The sequence below is a fragment of the Coregonus lavaretus genome (genome assembly GCF_964263955.1).
Source record: "Coregonus lavaretus genome assembly, chromosome: 5".
In the NCBI taxonomy this organism is placed as follows: Eukaryota; Metazoa; Chordata; class Actinopteri; order Salmoniformes; family Salmonidae; genus Coregonus; species Coregonus lavaretus.
Genome location: NC_139992.1, coordinates 39,139,922 through 39,160,601, shown reverse-complemented (window position 1 = coordinate 39,160,601; position 20,680 = coordinate 39,139,922). Strand labels below are relative to the sequence as shown.

The 20,680-nt window shown below is 44.5% G+C and overlaps 2 protein-coding genes across 2 annotated transcripts in view; one reads left to right on the top strand and one right to left on the bottom strand.

The window, feature by feature from the left end:
* The window catches only part of aldh1l2 (aldehyde dehydrogenase 1 family, member L2), a 29,454-nt gene extending 15,717 nt beyond the window's left edge, over nt 1–13,737 (top strand). The window contains exons 20-23 of the mRNA XM_084162622.1: nt 753–918; nt 12,775–12,880; nt 12,997–13,196; nt 13,461–13,737. Of these exons, the coding sequence (XP_084018748.1) occupies nt 753–918; nt 12,775–12,880; nt 12,997–13,196; nt 13,461–13,516 (528 nt within the window). The 3' untranslated portion in view covers nt 13,517–13,737. The remainder of the gene's footprint in view (nt 1–752; nt 919–12,774; nt 12,881–12,996; nt 13,197–13,460) is intronic.
* Nucleotides 13,738–14,716: 979 nt separating this feature from the next.
* Nucleotides 14,717–17,689, bottom strand: nopchap1 (NOP protein chaperone 1). The gene is made up of 4 exons (XM_084162336.1): nt 17,538–17,689; nt 17,169–17,252; nt 16,789–16,922; nt 14,717–15,711 (listed from the first exon to the last, which is right to left on the bottom strand). Exons 1-4 carry the CDS (start codon nt 17,602–17,604, stop codon nt 15,526–15,528), a joined length of 471 nt encoding a protein of 156 aa, XP_084018462.1. The 5' UTR covers nt 17,605–17,689; the 3' UTR covers nt 14,717–15,525.
* Between the last annotated feature and the right edge of the window lie 2,991 nt (nt 17,690–20,680).

Genomic DNA, 20,680 nt, shown 5'->3' with positions numbered 1-20,680 from the left:
CCTTGAGATAGAAGCTGTTTTTCAGTCTCTCGGTCCCAGCTTTGATGCACCTGTACTGACCTCGCCTTCTGGATGATAGCGGGGTGAACAGGCAGTGGCTCGGGTGGAAGTTGTCCTTGATTATCTATTTGGCCTTCCTGTGACATCGGGTGCTGTAGGTGTCCAGGAGGGCAGGTAGTTTGCCCCCGGTGATGCGTTGTGCAGACCGCACCACCCTCTGGACAGCCCTGCGGTTGTGGGCGGTGCAGTTGCCATGCCAGGCGGTGATACAGCCCGACAGGATGCTCTCAATTGTGCATCTGTAAAAGTTTGTGAGGGTTTTAGGTGACAGGCCTACGTCAGTGATATGTACGCAGAGGAACCTAAAACTTTCCACCTTCTCCACTGCTGTCCCATCGATGTGGATAGGGGGGGTACTTCCTCTGCTGTTTCCTGAAGTCCACGATCATCTCCTTTGTTTTGTTGGTTGAGTGAGAGGTTGAGTGAGAGCCCTCACCTCCTCCCTGTAGGCTGTCTCATCGTTGTTGGTAATCAAGCCTACTACTGTTGTGTCGTCTGCAAACTTGATGATTGAGTTGGAGGCGTGCATTGCTACGCAGTCATGGGTGAACAGGGAGTTCCTCCGTTTCCTCCACCACACAATAGCTGAGTCTCTGTGTGGCATAGCTCAAGGGTCTCTCAAGATCATTTTCCTCATCATACCCTGTGCATTCCTCCTCTTCCTCCGTCTCCCCTCCTCTTCCTCCCATCAGGTGGAGGAGATAAAGAAGATGAAGGTGGGTGATCCTCTGGACCGCTCCACGGACCACGGGCCCCAGAACCACAAGGCCCACATGGACAAGCTGGTGGAGTACTGTGAAGTGGGCCTGAAGGAGGGCGCCACGCTGGTGTATGGGGGCAAACAGGTGGACAGGCCAGGTAAACACTTTTGAAGCAGTGTCTTTTCAACACTATAGGCCCCTCTTAGTGTCACAGTATGCACTCATACCAAAGTAGCTATAGTAGAATAACCTGTGTTCAAATCAAATCAAATCAAATTGTTTTAGTTGCATACACATACAGTATTTAGCAGATGTTATTGCGGGTGCAGCGAAAGGCTTGTTTTCCTAGCTCCAACAGTGCAGTAATATCTAACAATACACACAAATCTAAAAGTAAAAAAATGGAATTAAGAAATATAGAAATATTAGGACGAGCGTTGTCAGAGTCCGCAGTATAAATATACACTACCGGTCAAAAGTTTTAGAACACCTACTCATTCAAGGGTTTTTCTTTATCTTTACTATTTTCTACATTATAGAATAATAGTGAAGACATCAAAACAATGAAATAACACATATGGAATCATGTAGTAACCAAAAAGTGTTAAACAAATCAAAATATATTTTATCTTTGTGATGCGTGATTTGAAGGAGTCAGGCGCAGGAGGGTAAATCACAGTATACAGAGTTTGTTCCGTAATCCAACGTAACCAGTCCAGTGCGCAAAACAGGCGCACTGGAACAAACATGCACACAGGGAAAATACCCCGGCAATACAAAATACTGAGCTCAACCGAGCTACTAATCCTCACAATGAACAATCACCCATGAGGACAAGGGGGTCAGAGGGAACACTTAAACACGTACTAATGAGGGGAATATGAACCAGGTGTGTATAATTGACAAGACAAGACAAATGGAATGATGAGATATGAAGCGGCAGTGGCTAGAAGGCCGGTGACGACGAACGCCGAAGCCTGCCTGAACAAGGAGGGGAGGCAGCTTCGGAGGAAGTCGTGACTGGACGGCCAGGAGGACGCGGAGAAGGGCGAGCCGGATGGCGACGGTGGAAATCCCACAACAGGGAGGGATCGAGGATATCCCTCACCGGGACCCAGCAACGTTCCTCCGGACCGTACCCCTCCCACTCCACGAGGTACTGAAGGTCCCCCACCCGACACCTCGAATCCAGGATGGAACGGACGGAGTACGCCGGGGCCCCCTCGATGTCCAGAGGAGGCGGAGGGACCTCCCGCACCTCAGACTCCTGGAGCGGACCAGCCACCACCGGCCTGAGGAGAGACATATGAAACGAGGGGTTAATACGGTAATCATGGGGGAGTAATAACCTATAGGTAACCTCGTTGATTCTCCTCAGGACTTTGAACGGCCCCACAAACCGCGGGCTCAGCTTCCGGCAGGGCAGGCAGAGGAGCAGATTCTGGGTCGAGAGCCAGACCCGATCACCCGGTACGAAGACCGGGGCCTCACTGCGGTGGCGGTCAGCGTTGGCCTTCTGACGACGCACGGCGTGTTGGTCCCACGTCTCCTCCGCGCGCCGAAACCAGTCATCCACCGCAGGAGCCTCGGTCTGGCTCTGGTGCCACGGTGTCAGAACCGGTTGGTAACCTAAAACACATTGGAATGGCGTTAGGTTAGTGGAGGAGAGACGGAGAGTGTTCTGGGCATATTCGGCCCATGGCAAGAACAACGACCACTCCCCCGGCCGGTCCTGGCAGTAGGACGCAGGAACCTCCCCACATCCTGATTTACCCGTTCCACCTGCCCATTAGACTCGGGGTGGAAACCAAAGGTCAGGCTGACCGAGACCCCCAGACGTTACATGAACGCCTTCCAGACCTTGGATGTGAACTGGGGACCCCGGTCAAACACCATATCATCTGGTACCCCGTAGTGCCGGAAGACGTGTGTAAACAGGGCCTCCGCAGTTTGCAGGGCCGTGGGGAGACCGGGCAGAGGAAGGAGGCGGCAGGCCTTGGAAAAGCGGTCCACAACGACCAGGATGGTGGTGTTACCTTGGGAGAGGGGAAGATCGGTAAGGAAATCAACACTCAGGTGAGACCATGGTCGTTTTGGAACTGGTAAAGGTTGTAACTTACCCGCTGGGAGGTGCCTAGGTGCCTTACTCTGGGCGCACACCGAGCAGGAAGAGACATACACCCTCACGTCCTTAGCCAAGGTAGGCCACCAGTACTTTCTGGTCAGGCAGCGCACTGTACGACCAATACCTGGGTGACCAGAGGAGGGTGACGTGTGTGCCCAGTAGATCAGATGGTCACGGATAAGAGCAGGCACGTACTGCAGCCCAGCTGGAAACTGCGGTGGAGATGGATCTGTGCGGAACACCTGCTCTATATCCGCGTCCATCGCCCATACTACCAGCGCCACAATTCAGGAGGCCGGGAGTATGGGAGTGTTGTCTCTGGGCCTCTCCTATGTGTCATACAGCCGTGACAATGCATCTGCATTTACGTTCTTCGTACCCGGGATGTATGATAGTGTGAAATCAAACCGGGTGAATAATAGGGCGCACCTGGCCTGGCGAGGATTCAGCCTCCTCGCTGTCCGGGTGTACTCCAGGTTACGGTGGTCCGTCCAGATGAGGAAAGGGTGTTTCGCCCCTTCGAGCCAATGCCTCCACACGGTCAGGGCTCGAACAACAGCCAACAGCTCCCGATCACCAAAGTCGTAGTTCTGCTCCGCCGGGCTGAGCTTCTTAGAGAAGAAGGCACAGGGGCGGAGCTTGGGTGGCGTGCCCGAGCGTTGAGATAGGACAGCGCCTATCCCTACTTCGGACGCATCCACCTCCACTTCGAACGGTAGTGATGGATCGGGGTGGGCCAGTACCGAGGCTGAGGTGAACAGACCCTTCAGGTTACTGAAGGCCCTGTCCGCCTCAGCAGACCAGCAGAGCCAGGACGGCCCACCCTTCAACAGAGATGTAATGGGAGCTGCGACCTTGCCAAACCTCAGATAGTAGTTGGCAAAGCCAATAAAGCGCTGCACCTCCTTAACCATGGTTGGTGTCGGCCAATTAAGCACGGCTGAAATGCGATCTCCCTCCATCTCCAGAATGTCATCGATGTAGACCACTACACCACGACCAAGCATATCCCGAAACACCTCGTTCACAAAGGACTGGAAGACGGATGGAACATTCATCAAACCGTAGGGTATCACCAGGTATTGAAAATGCCCCGTGGTTGTGCTGAATGCTGTCTTCCACTCTTCCCCCTCTCGGACAAGGGGGGCAGAGGGAACCAGATGTGTGTAATTGACAAGACAAGACACGGGGGGCCAGTATGAAAATGTATGCACTCACTAACTGTAAGTTGCTCTGGATAAGAGCGTCTGCTAAATGACTAAAATGTAAATGTAATGATGAGATATGGAGCGGCAGTGGCTAGAAGGCCGGTGACGACGAACGCCGAAGCCTGCCCGAACAAGGAGGGGAGGCAGCTTCGGAGGAAGTCGTGACAATATTTGAGATTCTTCAAAGTAGGCACCCTTTGCCCTTGATGACAGCTTTGCACACTCTTGGCATTCTCTCATCCAGCTTCATGAGGTAGTCACCTGGAATGCATTTCAATTAACAGGTGTGCCTTCTTAAAAGTTAATTTGTGGAATTTCTTTCCTTCTTAATGCTTTTGAGCCAATCAGTTGTGTTGTGACAAGGTAGGGGGGTATACAAAAGATAGGCCTATTTGGTAAAAGACCTAGTCCATATTATGGCAAGAACAGCTCAAATAAGCAAAGAGAAACGAAAGTCCATCATTACTTTAAGACATGAAGGTTAGTCATTACGGAAAATGTCAAGAACTTTGAAAGTTTCTTAAAGTGCAGTCGCAAAAACCATCAAGCGCTATGATGAAACTGGCTCTCATGAGGACTGTCACAGGAATGGAAGACCCCGAGTTACCTCTGCTGCAGAGGATAAGTTCATTAGAGTTACCAGCCTCAGAAATTGCAGCCCAAATAAATGCTTTACAGAGTTCAAGTAACAGACACATCTCAACATCAACTGTTCAGAGGAGACTGTGTGAATTACATTTACATTTACATCATTTAGCAGACGCTCTTATCCAGAGCGACTTACAAATTGGTGCATTCAACTTATGATAGAATCAGGCCTTCATGGTCGAATTGCTGCAAAGAAACCACTACTAAAGGACATCAATAAGAAGAAGAGACTTGCTTGGGCCAAGAAACACAAGCAACGGACATTAGACAGGTGGAAATGTGTCCTTTGGTCTGGAGTCCAAATTGGAAATGTTTGGTTCCAACCGCCGTGTCTTTGTGAGACGCGGTGTGGGTGAACGGATGATCTCTGCATGTGTATTTCCCACCGTAAAGCATGGAGGAGGAGGTGTTATGGTGTGGGGGTGCTTTGCTGGTGACACTGTCAGTGATTTATTTCGAATTCAAGGCACACTTAACCAGCATGGCTACCACAGCATTCTGCAGCGATACGCCATCCCATCTGGTTTGGGCTTAGTGGGACTATGATTTGTTTTTCAACAGGACAATGACCCAACACACCTCCAGGCAGTGTAAGGGCTATTTTACCAAGAAGGAGAGTGATGTAGTGCTGCATCAGATGACCTGGCCTCCACAATCTCCAACCTCAACCCAATTGAGATGGTTTGGGATGAGTCGGACCGCAGAGTGAAGGAAAAGCAGCCAACAAGTGCTCAGCATATGTGTGAACTCCTTCAAGACTGTTAGAAAAGCATTCCAGGTGAAGCTAGTTGAGAGAATGCCAAGAGTGTGCAAAGCTGCCATCAAGGCAAAGGGTGGCTATTTGAAGAATCAAAAATCTAAAATATATTTTGATTTGTTTAACATTTTCTGGTTACTACATGATTCCATATGTGTTATTTTATAGTTTTGATGTCTTCACTATTATTCTACAATGTAGAAAATAGTAAAAATAAAGAAAAACCCTTGAATGAGTAGGTGTGTCCAAACTTTTGACTGGTAGCGTATATACAGTTGAAGTCGGAAGTTTACATACACCTTAGCCAAATACATTTAAACTCAGTTTTTCACAATTCCTGACATTTAATCCTAGTAACAAATCCCTGTCTTAGGTCAGTTAGGATCACCACTATTTGAAGATTGTGAAATGTCAGAATAATAGTAGAGAGAATGATTTATTTCAGCTTTTATTTATTTCATCACATTCCCAATGGGTCAGAAGTTTACATGCACTCAATTAGTATTTGGTAGCATTCCACAAGCTTCCCACAATAAGTTGGGTGAATTTTGGCCCATTCCTCCTGACAGAGCTGGTGTAACTGAATCAGGTTTGTAGGCCTCCTTGCTAGCACACACTTTTTCAGTTCTGCCCACACATTTTCTATAGGATTGAGGTCAGGGCTTTGTGATGGCCACTCCAATACCTTGACTTTGTTGTCCTTAAGCTATTTTGCCACAACTTTGGAAGAATGCTTGGGGTCATTGTCCATTTGGAAGACCCATTTGCGACCAAGCTTTAACTTCCTGACTGATGTCTTGAGATGTTGCTTCAATATATCCACATCATTTTCCTTCCTCATGATGCCATCTATTTTGTGAAGTGCACCAGGCCCTCCTGCAGAAAAGCTCCCCCACAGCATGATGCTGCCACCCCCGTGCTTCACAGTTGGGATGGTATTCTTTGGCTTGCAAGCACCTCCTTTTTCCTCCAAACATAACGATGGTCATTATGGCAACAATTGTTGGAAAAATTACTTGTGTCATGCACAAAGTAGATATTCTAACTGACTTGCCATAACTATAGTTTGTTAACAATACATTTGTGGAGTGGTTGAAAAACTAGTTTTAATGACTCCAACCTAAGTGTATGTAAATTTCCGACTTCAACTGTATATATACATCTAATGGCTTTAGAAGCTTCTGATAGGCTAATTGACATAATTTGAGTCAATTGTAGGTGTACCTGTGGATGTATTTCAAGGCCTACCTTCAAACTCAGTGGCTCTTTGCTTGACATCATGGGAAAATCAAAAGAAATCAGCCAAGACCTCAGAAAAAAAATTGTAGACCTCCACAAGTCTGGTTCATCCTTGGGAGCAATTTCCAAACGCCTGAAGGTACCACGTTCATCTGTACAAACAATAGTACACAAGTATAAACACCATGGGACCACGCAGCTGTCATACCGCTCAGGAAGGAGACGCGTTCTGTCTCCTAGAGATTAACGTACTTTGGTGCAAAAAGTGCAAATCAATCCCAGAACAACAGCAAAGGACCTTGTGAAGATGCTGGAGGAAACAGGTACAAAAGTATCTATATCCACAGTAAAACGAGTCCTATATCGACATAACCTGAAAGGCCGCTCAGCAAGGAAGAAGCCACTGCTCCAAAACCACCAAAAAAAGCCAGACTACGGTTTGCAACTGCACATGGGGACAAAGTGGTCTGACCATGAAATGTTTGGCCATAATGACCATCGTTATGTTTGGAGGAAAAAGGGGGATGCTTGCAAGCCGAAGAACACCATCCCAACCGTGAAGCACGGGGGTGGCAGCATCATGCTGTGGGGGTGCTTTGCTGCAGGAGGAACTGGTGCACCTCACAAAATAGATGGCATCATGAGGAAATAAAATTATGTGGAAATATTGAAGCAACATCAAGACATCAGTCAGGAAGCTAAAGCTTGGTCGCAAATGGGTTTTCCAAATGGACAATGACCCCAAGCATACTTCCAAAGTTGTGGCAAAATGGCTTAAGGACAACAAAGTCAAGGTATTGGAGTGGCCATCACAAAGCCCTGACCTCAATCCTATAGAAAATTTGTGGGCAGAACTGAAAAAGCGGGTGCGAGCAAGGAGGCCTACAAACCTGACTCAGTTACACCAGCTCTGTCAGGAGGAATGGGCCAAAATTCCCCCAACTTATTGTGGGAAGCTTGTGGAAGGCTACTTGAAACGTTTGGCCCAAGTTAAACAATTTAAAGCCAATGCTATCAAATACTAATTGAGTGTATGTAAACATCTGACCCACTGGGATTGTGATGAAAGAAATAAAAGCTGATATAAATAATTCTCTCTACTATTATTCTAACATTTCACATTCTTAAAATAAAGTGGTGATCCTAACTGACCTAAGACATGTAATTTTTACTAGGATTAAATGTCAGGAATTGTGAAAAACTGTCACGTTCGTTCATGAACGGGTCAGACCAAGGCGCAGCGTGATATGCATACATGTTTATTTGCCTATTAAACACAACGACAAAACAACAAACAAAACGTGAAGTCCAAGGTACACAAACAACATACCTAACACGGAACAAGATCCCACAACCCACTAGTGCCAATAGGCTGCCTAAGTATGGTCCCCAATCAGTCAGAGACAACGAGCGACAGCTGCCTCTGATTGGGAACCACACCGGCCAACAAAGAAGTACAAATACTAGAATATACAACATAGACAATCACCACATAGAAAATACACAACATAGAAACTACACACCCTGACTCAACATATACGAGTCCCCTGAGTCAGGGCGTGACAAAAACCGAGTTGAAATGTATTTGGCTAAGGTGTATGTAAACTTCCGACTTCAACTCTATATATATACAACTGCAGAAAAAATTAAGAGACCACTGCAAAATTATCAGTTTCTCTGGTTTTACTATTTAAAGGTATGTGTTTGGGTAAAAATAACATTTTTGTTTTATTCTATAAACTACTGACAACATTTCTCCCAAATTCGAAATAAAAATATTGTCATTTAGAGCATTTATTTGCAGAAAATGACAACTGGTCAAAATAACAAAAAAGATGCAGTGTTGTCAGACCTCGAATAATGCAAAGAAAATAAGTTCATGTTCATTTTTAAACAACACAATAGTAATGTTTTAACTTAGGAAGAGTTCAGAAATCAATATTTGGTGCAATAACCCTGATTTTCAATCACAGCTTTCATGCGTCTTGGCATGCTCTCCACCAGTCTTTCACATTGATGTTGGGTGACTTTATGCCACTCCTGGTGCAAAAATTCAAGCAGCTCGGCTTTATTTGATGGCTTGTGACCATCCATCTTCCTCTTGATCACATTCCAGAAGTTTTCAATGGGGTTCAGGTCTGGAGATTGGGCTGGCCATGACAGGGTCTTGATCTGGTGGTCCTCCATCCACACCTTGATTGAACTGGCTGTGTGGCATGGCGCATTGTCATGCTGGAAAAAACAATCCTCAGAGTTGGGGAACAATGTCAGAGCAAAAGGAAGCACGTTTTCTTCCAGGACAACCTTGTACGTGGCTTGATTCATGCATCCTTCACAAAGACAAATCTGCCCGATTCCAGCCTTGCTGAAGCACCCCCAGATCATCACCGATCCTCCACCAAATTTCACAGTGGGTGCGAGACACTGTGGCTTGTAGGCCTCTCCAGGTCTCCGTCTAACCATTAGATGACCAGGTGTTGGGCAAAGCTGAAAATTGGACTCATCAGAGAAGATGACCTTACTCCAGTCCTCTACGGTCCAATCCTTATGGTCTTTTGCAAACCTCAGCCTGGCTCTTCTTTGCTTCTCATTGATGAAGGGCTTTTTTCTAGCTTTGCACGACTTCAGCCCTGCCCCTAGGAGCCTGTTTCGAACCGTCCTCGCCGTGCACTTCACCCCAGCTGCCGTTTGCCATTCTTTTTGTAGGTCACTTGATGTCATCCTACGACTGTTGAGTGACATTCGAATGAGTTGGCGGTCATCCCGGTCAGTAGAGAGTCGTTTTCGCCCTCTGCCAGTCTGTAGCTTTGTTGTCCCCAATGTCTGCTGCTTGACCTTGTTCTTATGAACCGCCGTCTTTGACATTTTAAGGATGGAAGCAACCTGACGCTCACTGTATCCCTCTGCCAGTAAAGCCTGAATTGAACCCTTCTTTTCCACACTCAAAACTTTCCTTTTCAACTCTTTTGGCATGGTCAATAGTTATTTTTGATTAATATTACTTTTGAGGTACTATTAGCACAGTTTTTGCCATCCAGCTGGTCATATTGCAAGAGGATAGTGATGACCACAGCAGTGGTTTTTAGACTTTTTCTCGTTAAATAAGAATTGGTTCATTTGATCACCTAATCAGTACCTAATTCAGTAGAATGAGGTGTGCCTGTGTTGGAATTCAACAGACACTGGAATGGAATGGCTGTCATATATGTAGAGATGCTGATTTAAGAAACATTTGCAGTGGTCTCTTCATTTTTTCCAGAGCTGTATATACACTACCGTTCAAAATATTGGGGTCACTTAGAAATGTCCTTGTTTTCGAAAGAAAATCAATTTTTTTGTCCATTAAAATAACATCAAATTGATCAGAAATACAGTGTAGACATTGTTAATGTTGTAAATGGGTATTGTAGCTGGAAACGGCAGATTTTTAATGGAATATCTACATAGGCGTGCAGAGGCCCATTATCAGCAACCATCAGTCCTGTGTTCCAATGGCACGTTGTGTTTGCTAATCCATGTTTATCATTTTAAAAGGCTAATTGATCATTAGAAAACCCTTTTACAATTATGTTAGCGCAGCTAAAAACTGCTGTGCTGAATAAAGAAGCAATAAAACTGGCCTTCTTGAGACTAGTTGAGTATCTGGAGCATCAGCAATTGTGGGTTCGATTACAGGATCAAAATGGCCAGAAACAAATAACTTTCTTGTGAAACTCGTCAGTCTATTCTTGTTCTGTGAAATGAAGGCTATTCCATGCGAGAAATTGCCAAGAAACTGAAGATCTCGTACAACGCTGTGTACTACTCCCTTCACAGAACAGCACAAACTGGCTTTAACCAGAATAGAAAGAGGAGTGGCAGGCCCCGGTGCACAACTGAGCAAGAGGACAAATACATTAGAATGTCTAGTTTGAGAAACAGACACCTCACAGGTCCTCATCTGGCAGCTTCATTAAATAGTACCCGCAAAACACCAGTCTCAATGTCAACAGTGAAGAGGCGACTCCGGGATGCTGACCTAGGCAGAGTTGCAAAGAAAAAGTCCAGTGTCTGTGTTCTTTTGCCCATCTTAATCTTTTCTTTTTATTGGCCAGTCTGAGAAATGGCTTTTTCTGATCAATTTGATGTTATTTTAATAGACACACATTTTTTATTTCGAAAACAAGGACATTTCTAAGTGACCTCAAACTTTTGAACGGTAGTGTACAGTGGGGAAAAAAAGTATTTAGTCAGCCACCAATTGTGCAAGTTCTCCCACTTAAAAAGATGAGAGAGGCCTGTAATTTTCATCATAGGTAAACGTCAACCATGACAGACAAAATGAGAAATAAAATCCAGAAAATCACATTGTAGGATTTTTTATGAATTTATTTGCAAATTTTGGTGGAAAATAAGTATTTGGTCAATAACAAAAGTTTCTCAATACTTTGTTATATACCCTTTGTTGGCAATGACACAGGTCAAATGTTTTCTGTAAGTCTTCACAAGGTTTTCACACACTGTTGCTGGTATTTTGGCCCATTCCTCCATGCAGATCTCCTCTAGAGCAGTGATGTTTTGGGGCTGTCGCTGGGCAACACGGACTTTCAACTCCCTCCAAAGATTATCTATGGGGTTGAGATCTGGAGACTGGCTAGGCCACTCCAGGACCTTGAAATGCTTCTTAAGAAGCCACTCCTTCGTTGCCCGGGCGGTGTGTTTGGGATCATTGTCATGCTGAAAGACCCTGCCACGTTTCATCTTCAATGCCCTTGCTGATGGAAGGAGGTTTTCATTCAAAATCTCACGATACATGGCCCCATTAATTCTTTCCTTTACACGGATCAGTCGTCCTGGTCCCTTTGCAGAAAAACAGCCCCAAAGCATGATGTTTCCACCCCCATGCTTCACAGTAGGTATGGTGTTATTTGGATACAACTCAGCATTCTTTGTCCTCCAAACACGACGAGTTGAGTTTTTACCAAAAAGTAATATTTTGGTTTCATCTGACCATTTGACATTCTCCCAATCCTCTTCTGGATCATCCAAATGCACTCTATCAAACTTCAGATGGGCCTGGACATGTACTGGCTTAAGCAGGGGGACACGTCTGGCACTGCAGGATTTGAGTCCCTGGCGGCGTAGTGTGTTACTGATGGTAGGCTTTGTTACTTTGGTCCCAGCTCTCTGCAGGTCATTCACTAGGTCCCCCCGTGTGGTTCTGGGATTTTTGCTTGTGATCATTTTGACCCCACGGGGTGAGATCTTGCGTGGAGCCCCAGATCGAGGGAGATTATCAGTGGTCTTGTATGTCTTCCATTTCCTAATAATTGCTCCCACAGTTGATTTCTTCAAACCAAGCTGCTTACCGATTGCAGATTCAGTCTTCCCAGCCTGGTGCAGGTCTACAATTTTGTTTCTGGTGTCCTTTGACAGCTCTTTGGTCTTGGCCATAGTGGAGTTTGGAGTGTGACTGTTTGAGGTTGTGGACAGGTGTCTTTTATACTGATAACAAGTTCAAACAGGTGCCATTAATACAGGTAACGAGTGGAGGACAGAGGAGCCTCTTAAAGAAGAAGTTACAGGTCTGTGAGAGCCAGAAATCTTGCTTGTTTGTAGGTGACCAAATACTTATTTTCCACCATAATTTGCAAATAAATTCATTAAAAATCCTACAATGTGATTTTCTGGAGAAAAAAATTCTCCGTTTGTCTGTCATAGTTGACGTGTACCTATGATGAAAATTACAGGCCTCTCTCATCTTTTTAAGTGGGAGAACTTGCACAATTGGTGGCTGACTAAATACTTTTTTTCCCCACTGTATATGTGATGTATAGACATTATGGACAGTATGTGGATAGAATATGTAGTATATCTGAAGAATACGTAGGATAGAATAGTATATGTACAGCAATAGTTTAATTGTTAGTAACATAAGATTGGTTAGTGAATACGGATTATACAGTACAACACAATTGGAGGCCACTGTAATGCAATGTTTCAGCTAACCACCTTCATCATCATTGCTAATTACACTGTGATGTGGTTTCCCTCCAGGGTTCTTCATGGAGCCCACACTGTTCACAGACGTGGAGGATCACATGTTCATTGCCAAAGAGGAGTCCTTTGGCCCCATCATGGTGGTGTCCAAGTTCAAGGACGGGTACATCTCCTCAGTCTTTAGCGATAGAGCCTTTCCTCATCACAGACCCAAGTAATAGACCTGTTTGTGGTTCTCAACCCTGACCAACGTCCTTTTTCTCCCCTTCTGACCTTCAGTGACATAGATGGCGTGCTAAACAGAGCCAACGACACCGAGTTCGGCCTGGCGTCCGGCGTGTTCACGCGTGACATCAACAAGGCCATGTACGTGAGCGAGAGGCTGGACGCCGGGACCGTGTTCGTCAACACTTACAACAAGACTGACGTGGCCTCGCCGTTCGGCGGTTTCAAACAGTCCGGCTTCGGCAAAGACCTTGGTGAGTCTGGGGTTAATCATGTAATCATTTAGAAAAGGGGTTTCATGTTAATACTGTCATATTGGAATGTGGATTATATTGTATACTGATTTTTGTTGGTGGTCTGTCATAAATGCATTTCCATTTATTTTCCATTGTCTACCTTCCTTTTTCTTGAAACATAGTCCTCAAAGAGAATGGGCCTTCGAGCTTTGAATAGCCTTGTGAGCCCAACATGCTTGATTTAAGTTTGACTTATCAACTGTGCTTCTGTTCTGTCGGCAGGAGAGGATGCTCTTAACGAATACCTCAGGACCAAAGCAGTGACTGTGGAGTACTGAGGCAGCCTGCCCCTCCTAATAAACTGTTACCACGACTGATCAATCAATCCACCTGATCACGACTCACCAGTCCGTCTCAATCGGGAGTCCAACTTCTGCTTTGCTAACAGCAGGCGTGTGAGAGAGGAGACATTTGATGTGTAGCCTACCCTATGCCACGACCTCGTCTCAAGGTGCCTACTGTTTTTAGCATTCTGTTGGGGAACTTGCATTACGGACACATCATGGACACAGGCGGTTTTCCTCACAGTTACAAAAGGGAAATCGCACATATCAAACAGAGGTGGATTTCAGTATTCCGGAACCGGAGCCAAGGTGGATTTGACTGGATCAACCCCCCTTTACTTCGAGTTTTCAAGGTTTCGGTCCCTCCACTCATCATGAAAGAACATTTAGCTTTTCAAAAGCTGAGCGCTTCAGGCAATCTCCTCCTGCTCTGTAGATGCTGTGTTTTTAGAATCTTATATCTGACCCCTTTTATTTACAGTCACACATTTTATGCAACATTTCATTTTAGCTCAAGCATGCAATTTCAGATTTATGAGCTATGGATGCAAGGACTGACCATCCATGACATCAACATGATAGTTTTAACCATGTTGAGGCTATATAGTTTACTTTGTTTACAAAAATGTGAGTAAAGAAAGCTTAAATTTGGGGTTATGGGGTTAGACAGTTGAACTAAGCTCATGAAGCAGTTCTAAGGTATATTCTTCAAGAATCAATGGGTACATATCATTAATTTATAAGTCCAAAAATAGATGTAGAAACTGCAGATTGCCCCTTTAAGTTTTTAGTAAATATAATATTAATTTAAATAAGATATTAAATATACTACCTTTGAAAGACTAGTGTTTATATGAATACAACGGCTAATACTAATAAAGTATACGTTCAAGAAGAATATCATATTTTCATTGTATGCACCATTGTCAATGAGCATTTTGAAAACTACAGGGAAATCTGGTCTCTATGAAGATGAGACTATGCTCCCCCAAACCTTGTGAAAAAATCAGCCCCAATACATACAGTATTGTTTGTCTTCAAACATAAATGTTGTACAATGGTGAATAAACTCTGTTCCTTCTTTTGAATTTGATTTATTTCATATTCATCCAATGTCAGGGTCTATACTTCGATTTTTCCTTTAAACATGAGCATTTTGGTGTATGCCATGTCATTCACAACCACATAACAATATTGGATTTCATACACTTTTATTATGAAATACAGTACATGGTTTTGGTACTTTTTGTTTCAGGAAAAAAATTAACCTGGGAAAAACTTAACAGCTCACAAAGCTTGTGACCAACCATAACATAATCCTGGGACTAGGCCTATTCATAAAACAAAGCAGACATATATAATAAAGCATTTGGTATTGAAGATTACAGGTGAGAAATTCAGTCTAACAGTTTTCTGCTTAAATACTTAAAATGTAGCCTTGATTATCTATGCTAGTGATAATAAATCATATTTTAAAATGTACAAAAAATATTATCTATTGAAAATGGATTGAATACAGATAGCCTAAATGTCTTCTTTCTCTGCCATCAATCAACCGTCAAGCCACTATGAACTTTAACCTTACAAGTATCCTAGGGTCATCAGATAAACAGGGAATTATATAAGGCACATTCTTACTGCACATGCTTGAGAAGGCACTCAAAGCTTTGTTCCCATCTCATTATGGCTCAAATAGCACTGAAACACTTGTTGACATGATATTTGGCCCTTATAGTACAGACACCCCTCTATGTAGACACCATTGTCCCCTTTATCCCTCACTGCAGCAGGTCTCCATGCACTGAACCACTGTGAATCCATTAGCCCTCCAGGACCATGTCCTCACTGACCCACGGTCAGTTTTTATTATTTTACTCATAATGGTTATGAAAAGGGCTTGGAGAAGGAGAACTGATCCCATGTCAGTTGATTAGTATTACCAACGCATGTCAATATTCTACACGGCAACTGTCCCAGTAGTCTCTTTAGAGGCCTATAACGGCCTAATCCTCTTGTTTCTCCAGGACTTGGATATTAACCTTATTTTTCTTCCTCTGGCTGTTGCCAGGCAGTTTGAGGTTATCCTCTGTGAGCTCGCTCTCCTCAGAGTCTGAGTTGGAGTCATTGTCCTGTGAATACTCTCTGTCCGAGTCGCTGTCTGAACTACTGAGCTCCACAAGCGACACATCCTGATAGAGAGACAAGGGAATCAATGTAATAATCAACAACATAACACAATTTGTATGACTTCAACACAATGGGCTCATTTGAGTGGTAAGGCGAAAGTCAGACACTGATGTGGTTTTCCAACAGCAAGGCTCAGTGCAACATGGCAGTGTTCCCATTGTTTATATATGTTTTTTTTTTACTATGTCAAAATAAACATGTCTCCAACCCCCATATCACACACTGAAAATATATGCGTACATTGTACAATCAATTGGTGAGAGAGACTAAAATATCACATTAATTTGTACATATCCACTGTATTCATGAATTGCAGCAAAGTTGGTTCCTGTTTCAATCACATCTTTGGTCACGTTCACGTGGGTCAAACAAAAACAACCTAATGATTGGTTGACAATAGAGCCTCCCACAATGCAGGCGATGGCTGCAGGATGAAGTTGGGGAAGAGCAACTGCAGAAACTTGCAGTCAAAACTCGATGACCTTTGATCACATGATTTTTGTCAAGTTCATGCAGTCGACATGTAGGTGCAAGTCAGACGATGTTTATCCCGATAATACAACACACTTTGAAAGGCGGTGACCAACAATGGTCCCCGACTTCTCAAAAGTGATCCGCTAGAACGTGCCCAATGTCTCACCTGCAGTTTAAGGATAGAGTCAGCAATGTGCAAAGTAAACAGCAGAATCTGGCAGACTTCCGCAAAAACGAAGAGTGCGAAGCTAAACTTCACCACGGTTGTTGCCCCTGGGTGCTATCATGTTGCAGCAGAATGACAAGAAACCCAGCTGTGCACAAGCGCATTGTCTTGCTGCACACTCATCTGCAGTTCATCCTGCTGCTTGTGCCAACGTTATATCGCAGTCTCAGTTTAATTGAGCAGATGAAAACTAGAAGGGCCCTTTCTCTGCTAGCGAGGGGAAGAAGCTGTTAGTGGTCGCTGTTTCTTTTGGAGAGCAACCGTCAAAAGACAGATAAAGCGACCACTAGCAGCTGTTCAGGCTACACAATATGATAGGCCTGCTCGTGGTGTTCCGACATCACACTTCCCCCTCGCTATAAAAGACAACCACACTCACCATCTCTATGACCTTTCCAGCCTCCTCCACCCTCTCTATGTCATAGTGGCCCTCAGGTGCCTGCTCCATCTGCAACTTGAGCTTCTCATTGGCCTGGGCCATCTGGGGCAGGAAGTTCTGCAGTCTGTCCAGAACTGAAACACAACATGACAAACATACATACATACAACTGTAACTACACACGTAGCAATCTACTGAACATATTTAGCAAGCAATGCACACATTATGATGGGCAAGCTCTACAAATAGCCACATCTCCGCCATGGTGCGCTGTTATTATTCTGTTTCTGTCAGAGTATTGACCAGAAACGGAATAACAGCGCACCCTGGCGGAGATGTGGCTAATCTACAAACAAATGCTGGAAATGTTTTTAACTCACCACTACTTCTTGGGACCCTCTCGGTCTGCAAAGAACTGCCAGCTTTGGGCCCCTTCGACTTGAGGAGAAGCTTGTTATGAAGACCTATGTACAAGGACACCGAATTGTTACATCTGACCACACTGATAGTATGTAACAGTGGAGGCTGCTGAGGGGAGGTCGGCTCATAATAATGGCCAGAATGGAGTGAATGGTATCAAACACATGGTTTTTCCATTCCAGACATATTATGAGCCGTCCTCCCCCAAGCAGCCTCTACTTGAACACAATGTTGTTAATAGTTTGTGCACGTAGCTGTGATAGCTAACAGGCTAAACAACTCCTCAGTCAAATCAGTTGATAAAAGCAGTTTCGGGAAAAGGATCAAACCTCCTCCATTGCCACACGCGAGCAAGTCTTGTGAGCTTGTTTTCTTGATGTCCAAATGTAATTCCATTTTCGTCGTTGTATGATTATTTTGCTTCAACGTATGTGCTGCCGCTGTTTTTTGCTTAATTCGGCAACGTGAGAATCTACTTCCGGTGTCATGAACGCCGACGACGTTTCAAAATAAAAGTCTCTGACAAAGACATATCGTCATAAATGATGTACATTTTCAACGAAGACCCAGAGATTTCAATGGATACAGTTTTTTTCCGATTTGACTTTTCGTAGCACGTTAGGAGAACTTTCGTAGCTGGTTAGGAGAATTTAAGAAGCAGGTTAGGGTAATTAATGTAGCAGGAATAGGAGGATAAAAAAAAAAAAAGTTTTATTGTCACACACACGGGATAGGTGCAGTGAAATGTATTGTTTTTACACCACGTCAGACATAATAGTATGTACAGTGGGGGAAAAAAGTATTTAGTCAGCCACCAATTGTGCAAGTTCTCCCACTTAAAAAGATGAGAGAGATCTGTAATTTTCATCATAGGTACACGTCAACTATGGCAGACAAAATGAGAAAAAAAAATCCAGAAAATCACATTGTAGGATTTTTAATGAATTTATTTGCAAGTTATGGTGGAAAATAAGTATTTGGTCAATAACAAAAGTTTCTCAATACTTTGTTATATACCCTTTGTTGGCAATGACACAGGTCAAACGTTTTCTGTAAGTCTTCACAAGGTTTTCACACACTGTTGCTGGTATTTTGGCCCATTCCTCCATGCAGATCTCCTCTAGAGCAGTGATGTTTTGGGGCTGTCGCTGGGCAACACGGACTTTCAACTCCCACCAAAGATTTTCTATGGGGTTGAGATCTGGAGACTGGCTAGGCCACTCCAGGACCTTGAAATGCTTCTTACGAAGCCACTCCTTCGTTGCCCGGGCGGTGTGTTTGGGATCATTGTCATGCTGAAAGACCCAGCCACATTTCATCTTCAATGCCCTTGCTGATGGAAGGAGGTTTTCACTCAAAATCTCACGATACATGGCCCCATTCATTCTTTCCTTTACACGGATCAGTCGTCCTGGTCCCTTTGCAGAAAAACAGCCCCAAAGCATGATGTTTCCACCCCCATGCTTCAAGTAGGTATGGTGTTCTTTGGATGCAACTCAGCATTCTTTGTCCTTCAAACACGACGAGTTGAGTTTTTACCAAAAAGTTATATTTTGGTTTCATCTGACCATATGACATTCTCCCAATCCTCTTCTGGATCATCCAAATGCACTCTAGCAAACTTCAGACGGGCCTGGACATGTACTGGCTTAAGCAGGGGGACACGTCTGGCACTGCAGGATTTGAGTCCCTGGCGGCGTAGTGTGTTACTGATGGTAGGCTTTGTTACTTTGGTCCCAGCTCTCTGCAGGTCATTCACTAGGTCCCCCCGTGTGGTTCTGGGATTTTTGCTCACCGTTCTTGTGATCATTTTGACCCCACGGGGTGAGATCTTGTGTGGAGCCCCAGATCGAGGGAGATTATCAGTGGTCTTGTATGTCTTCCAATTCCTAATAATTGCTCCCACAGTTGATTTCTTCAAACCAAGCTGCTTACCTATTGCAGATTCAGTCTTCCCAGCCTGGTGCAGGTCTACAATTTTGTTTCTGGTGTCCTTTGACAGCTCTTTGGTCTTGGCCATAGTGGAGTTTGGAGTGTGACTGTTTGAGGTTGTGGACAGGTGTCTTTTATACTGATAACAAGTTCAAACAGGTGCCATTAATACAGGTAACGAGTGGAGGACAGAGGAGCCTCTTAAAGAAGAAGTTACAGGTCTGTGACTGCCAGAAATATTGATTGTTTGTAGGTGACCAAATACTTATTTTCCACCATAATTTGCAAATAAATTCATTAAAAATCCTACAATGTGATTTTCTGGATTTTTTTTCTCTCAATTTGTCTGTCATAGTTGACGTGTACCTATGATGAAAATTACAGGTCTCTCTCATTTTTTTAAGTGGGAGAACTTGCACAATTGGTGTCTGACTAAATACTTTTTCCCCCACTGTATGTGGCAGGGTCTACAGACAATCACGGACTACAAAAGGAAAACCAGCCACGTCGCCGACACCGACGTCTCGCTTCCAGATAAGCTAAACACCTTCTGGGGCCCCACAAGGGTGCGTGCTCAGCCCCCTCCTGTACTCCCTGTTCACCCATGACTGTGTGGCCAAGCACGCCTCCAACTCAATCATCAAGTTTGCAGACGACACATCAGTAGTAGGCTTGATTACCAACAATGACGAGACCACCTACAGGGAGGAGGTGAGGGCTGTGGGAGTGTGGTGCCAGGAAAATAACCTGTCACTCAACCTCAACAAAACAAAGGAGATGATCGTGGACTTCAAGAGGGTGCACCCCCCTATCCACATCGACGGGACTGCAGTGGAGAAGGTGGAAGCTTCAAGTTCCTTGGCGTACACATCACCGACAAACTGAAATGGTCCACCCATGCAGACAGTGTGGTGAAGAAGGCGCAACAGAGCCTCTTCAACCTCAGGAGGCTGAAGAAATTTGGCTTAGCACCTAAAACCCTCACAAACTTTTACAGATGCACAATTGAGAGCATCCTGTAGGGCTATATCACCTCCTGGTACGGCAACTGCACAGCCCGCAATCGCAGGGCTCTCCAGAGGGTGGTGCCGAACGCATTACCGGGGGCAAACTACCCGCCCTCCAAGACACATACAGCACCCGATGTCACAGGAAGGCCAAAAAGATCATCAAGGACAGCAACCACCCGAGCCACTGCCTGTTCACCCTGCTATCATCCAGAAGGCGAGGTCAGTACAGGTGCATCAAAGCTGGGACCGAGAGAATGAAAAACAGCTTCTATCTCAAGGCCATCAGACTGTTAAATAGCTATCACTAGCACATTAGAGGCTGCTGCTGCCTATTGAAATCACTGGCCACTTTAAGAAATGGAACACTAGTCACTTTAATAATGTTTACATATCTTGCACTACTCATCTCATATGTATATACTGCATTCTATCCTATAATATTCTACTGTATCTTAGTCCATGCCGCGCTGTCATTGCTTGTCCATATATGTATATATTCTTAAATCCCATTCCTTACTAGTTTTGTGTGT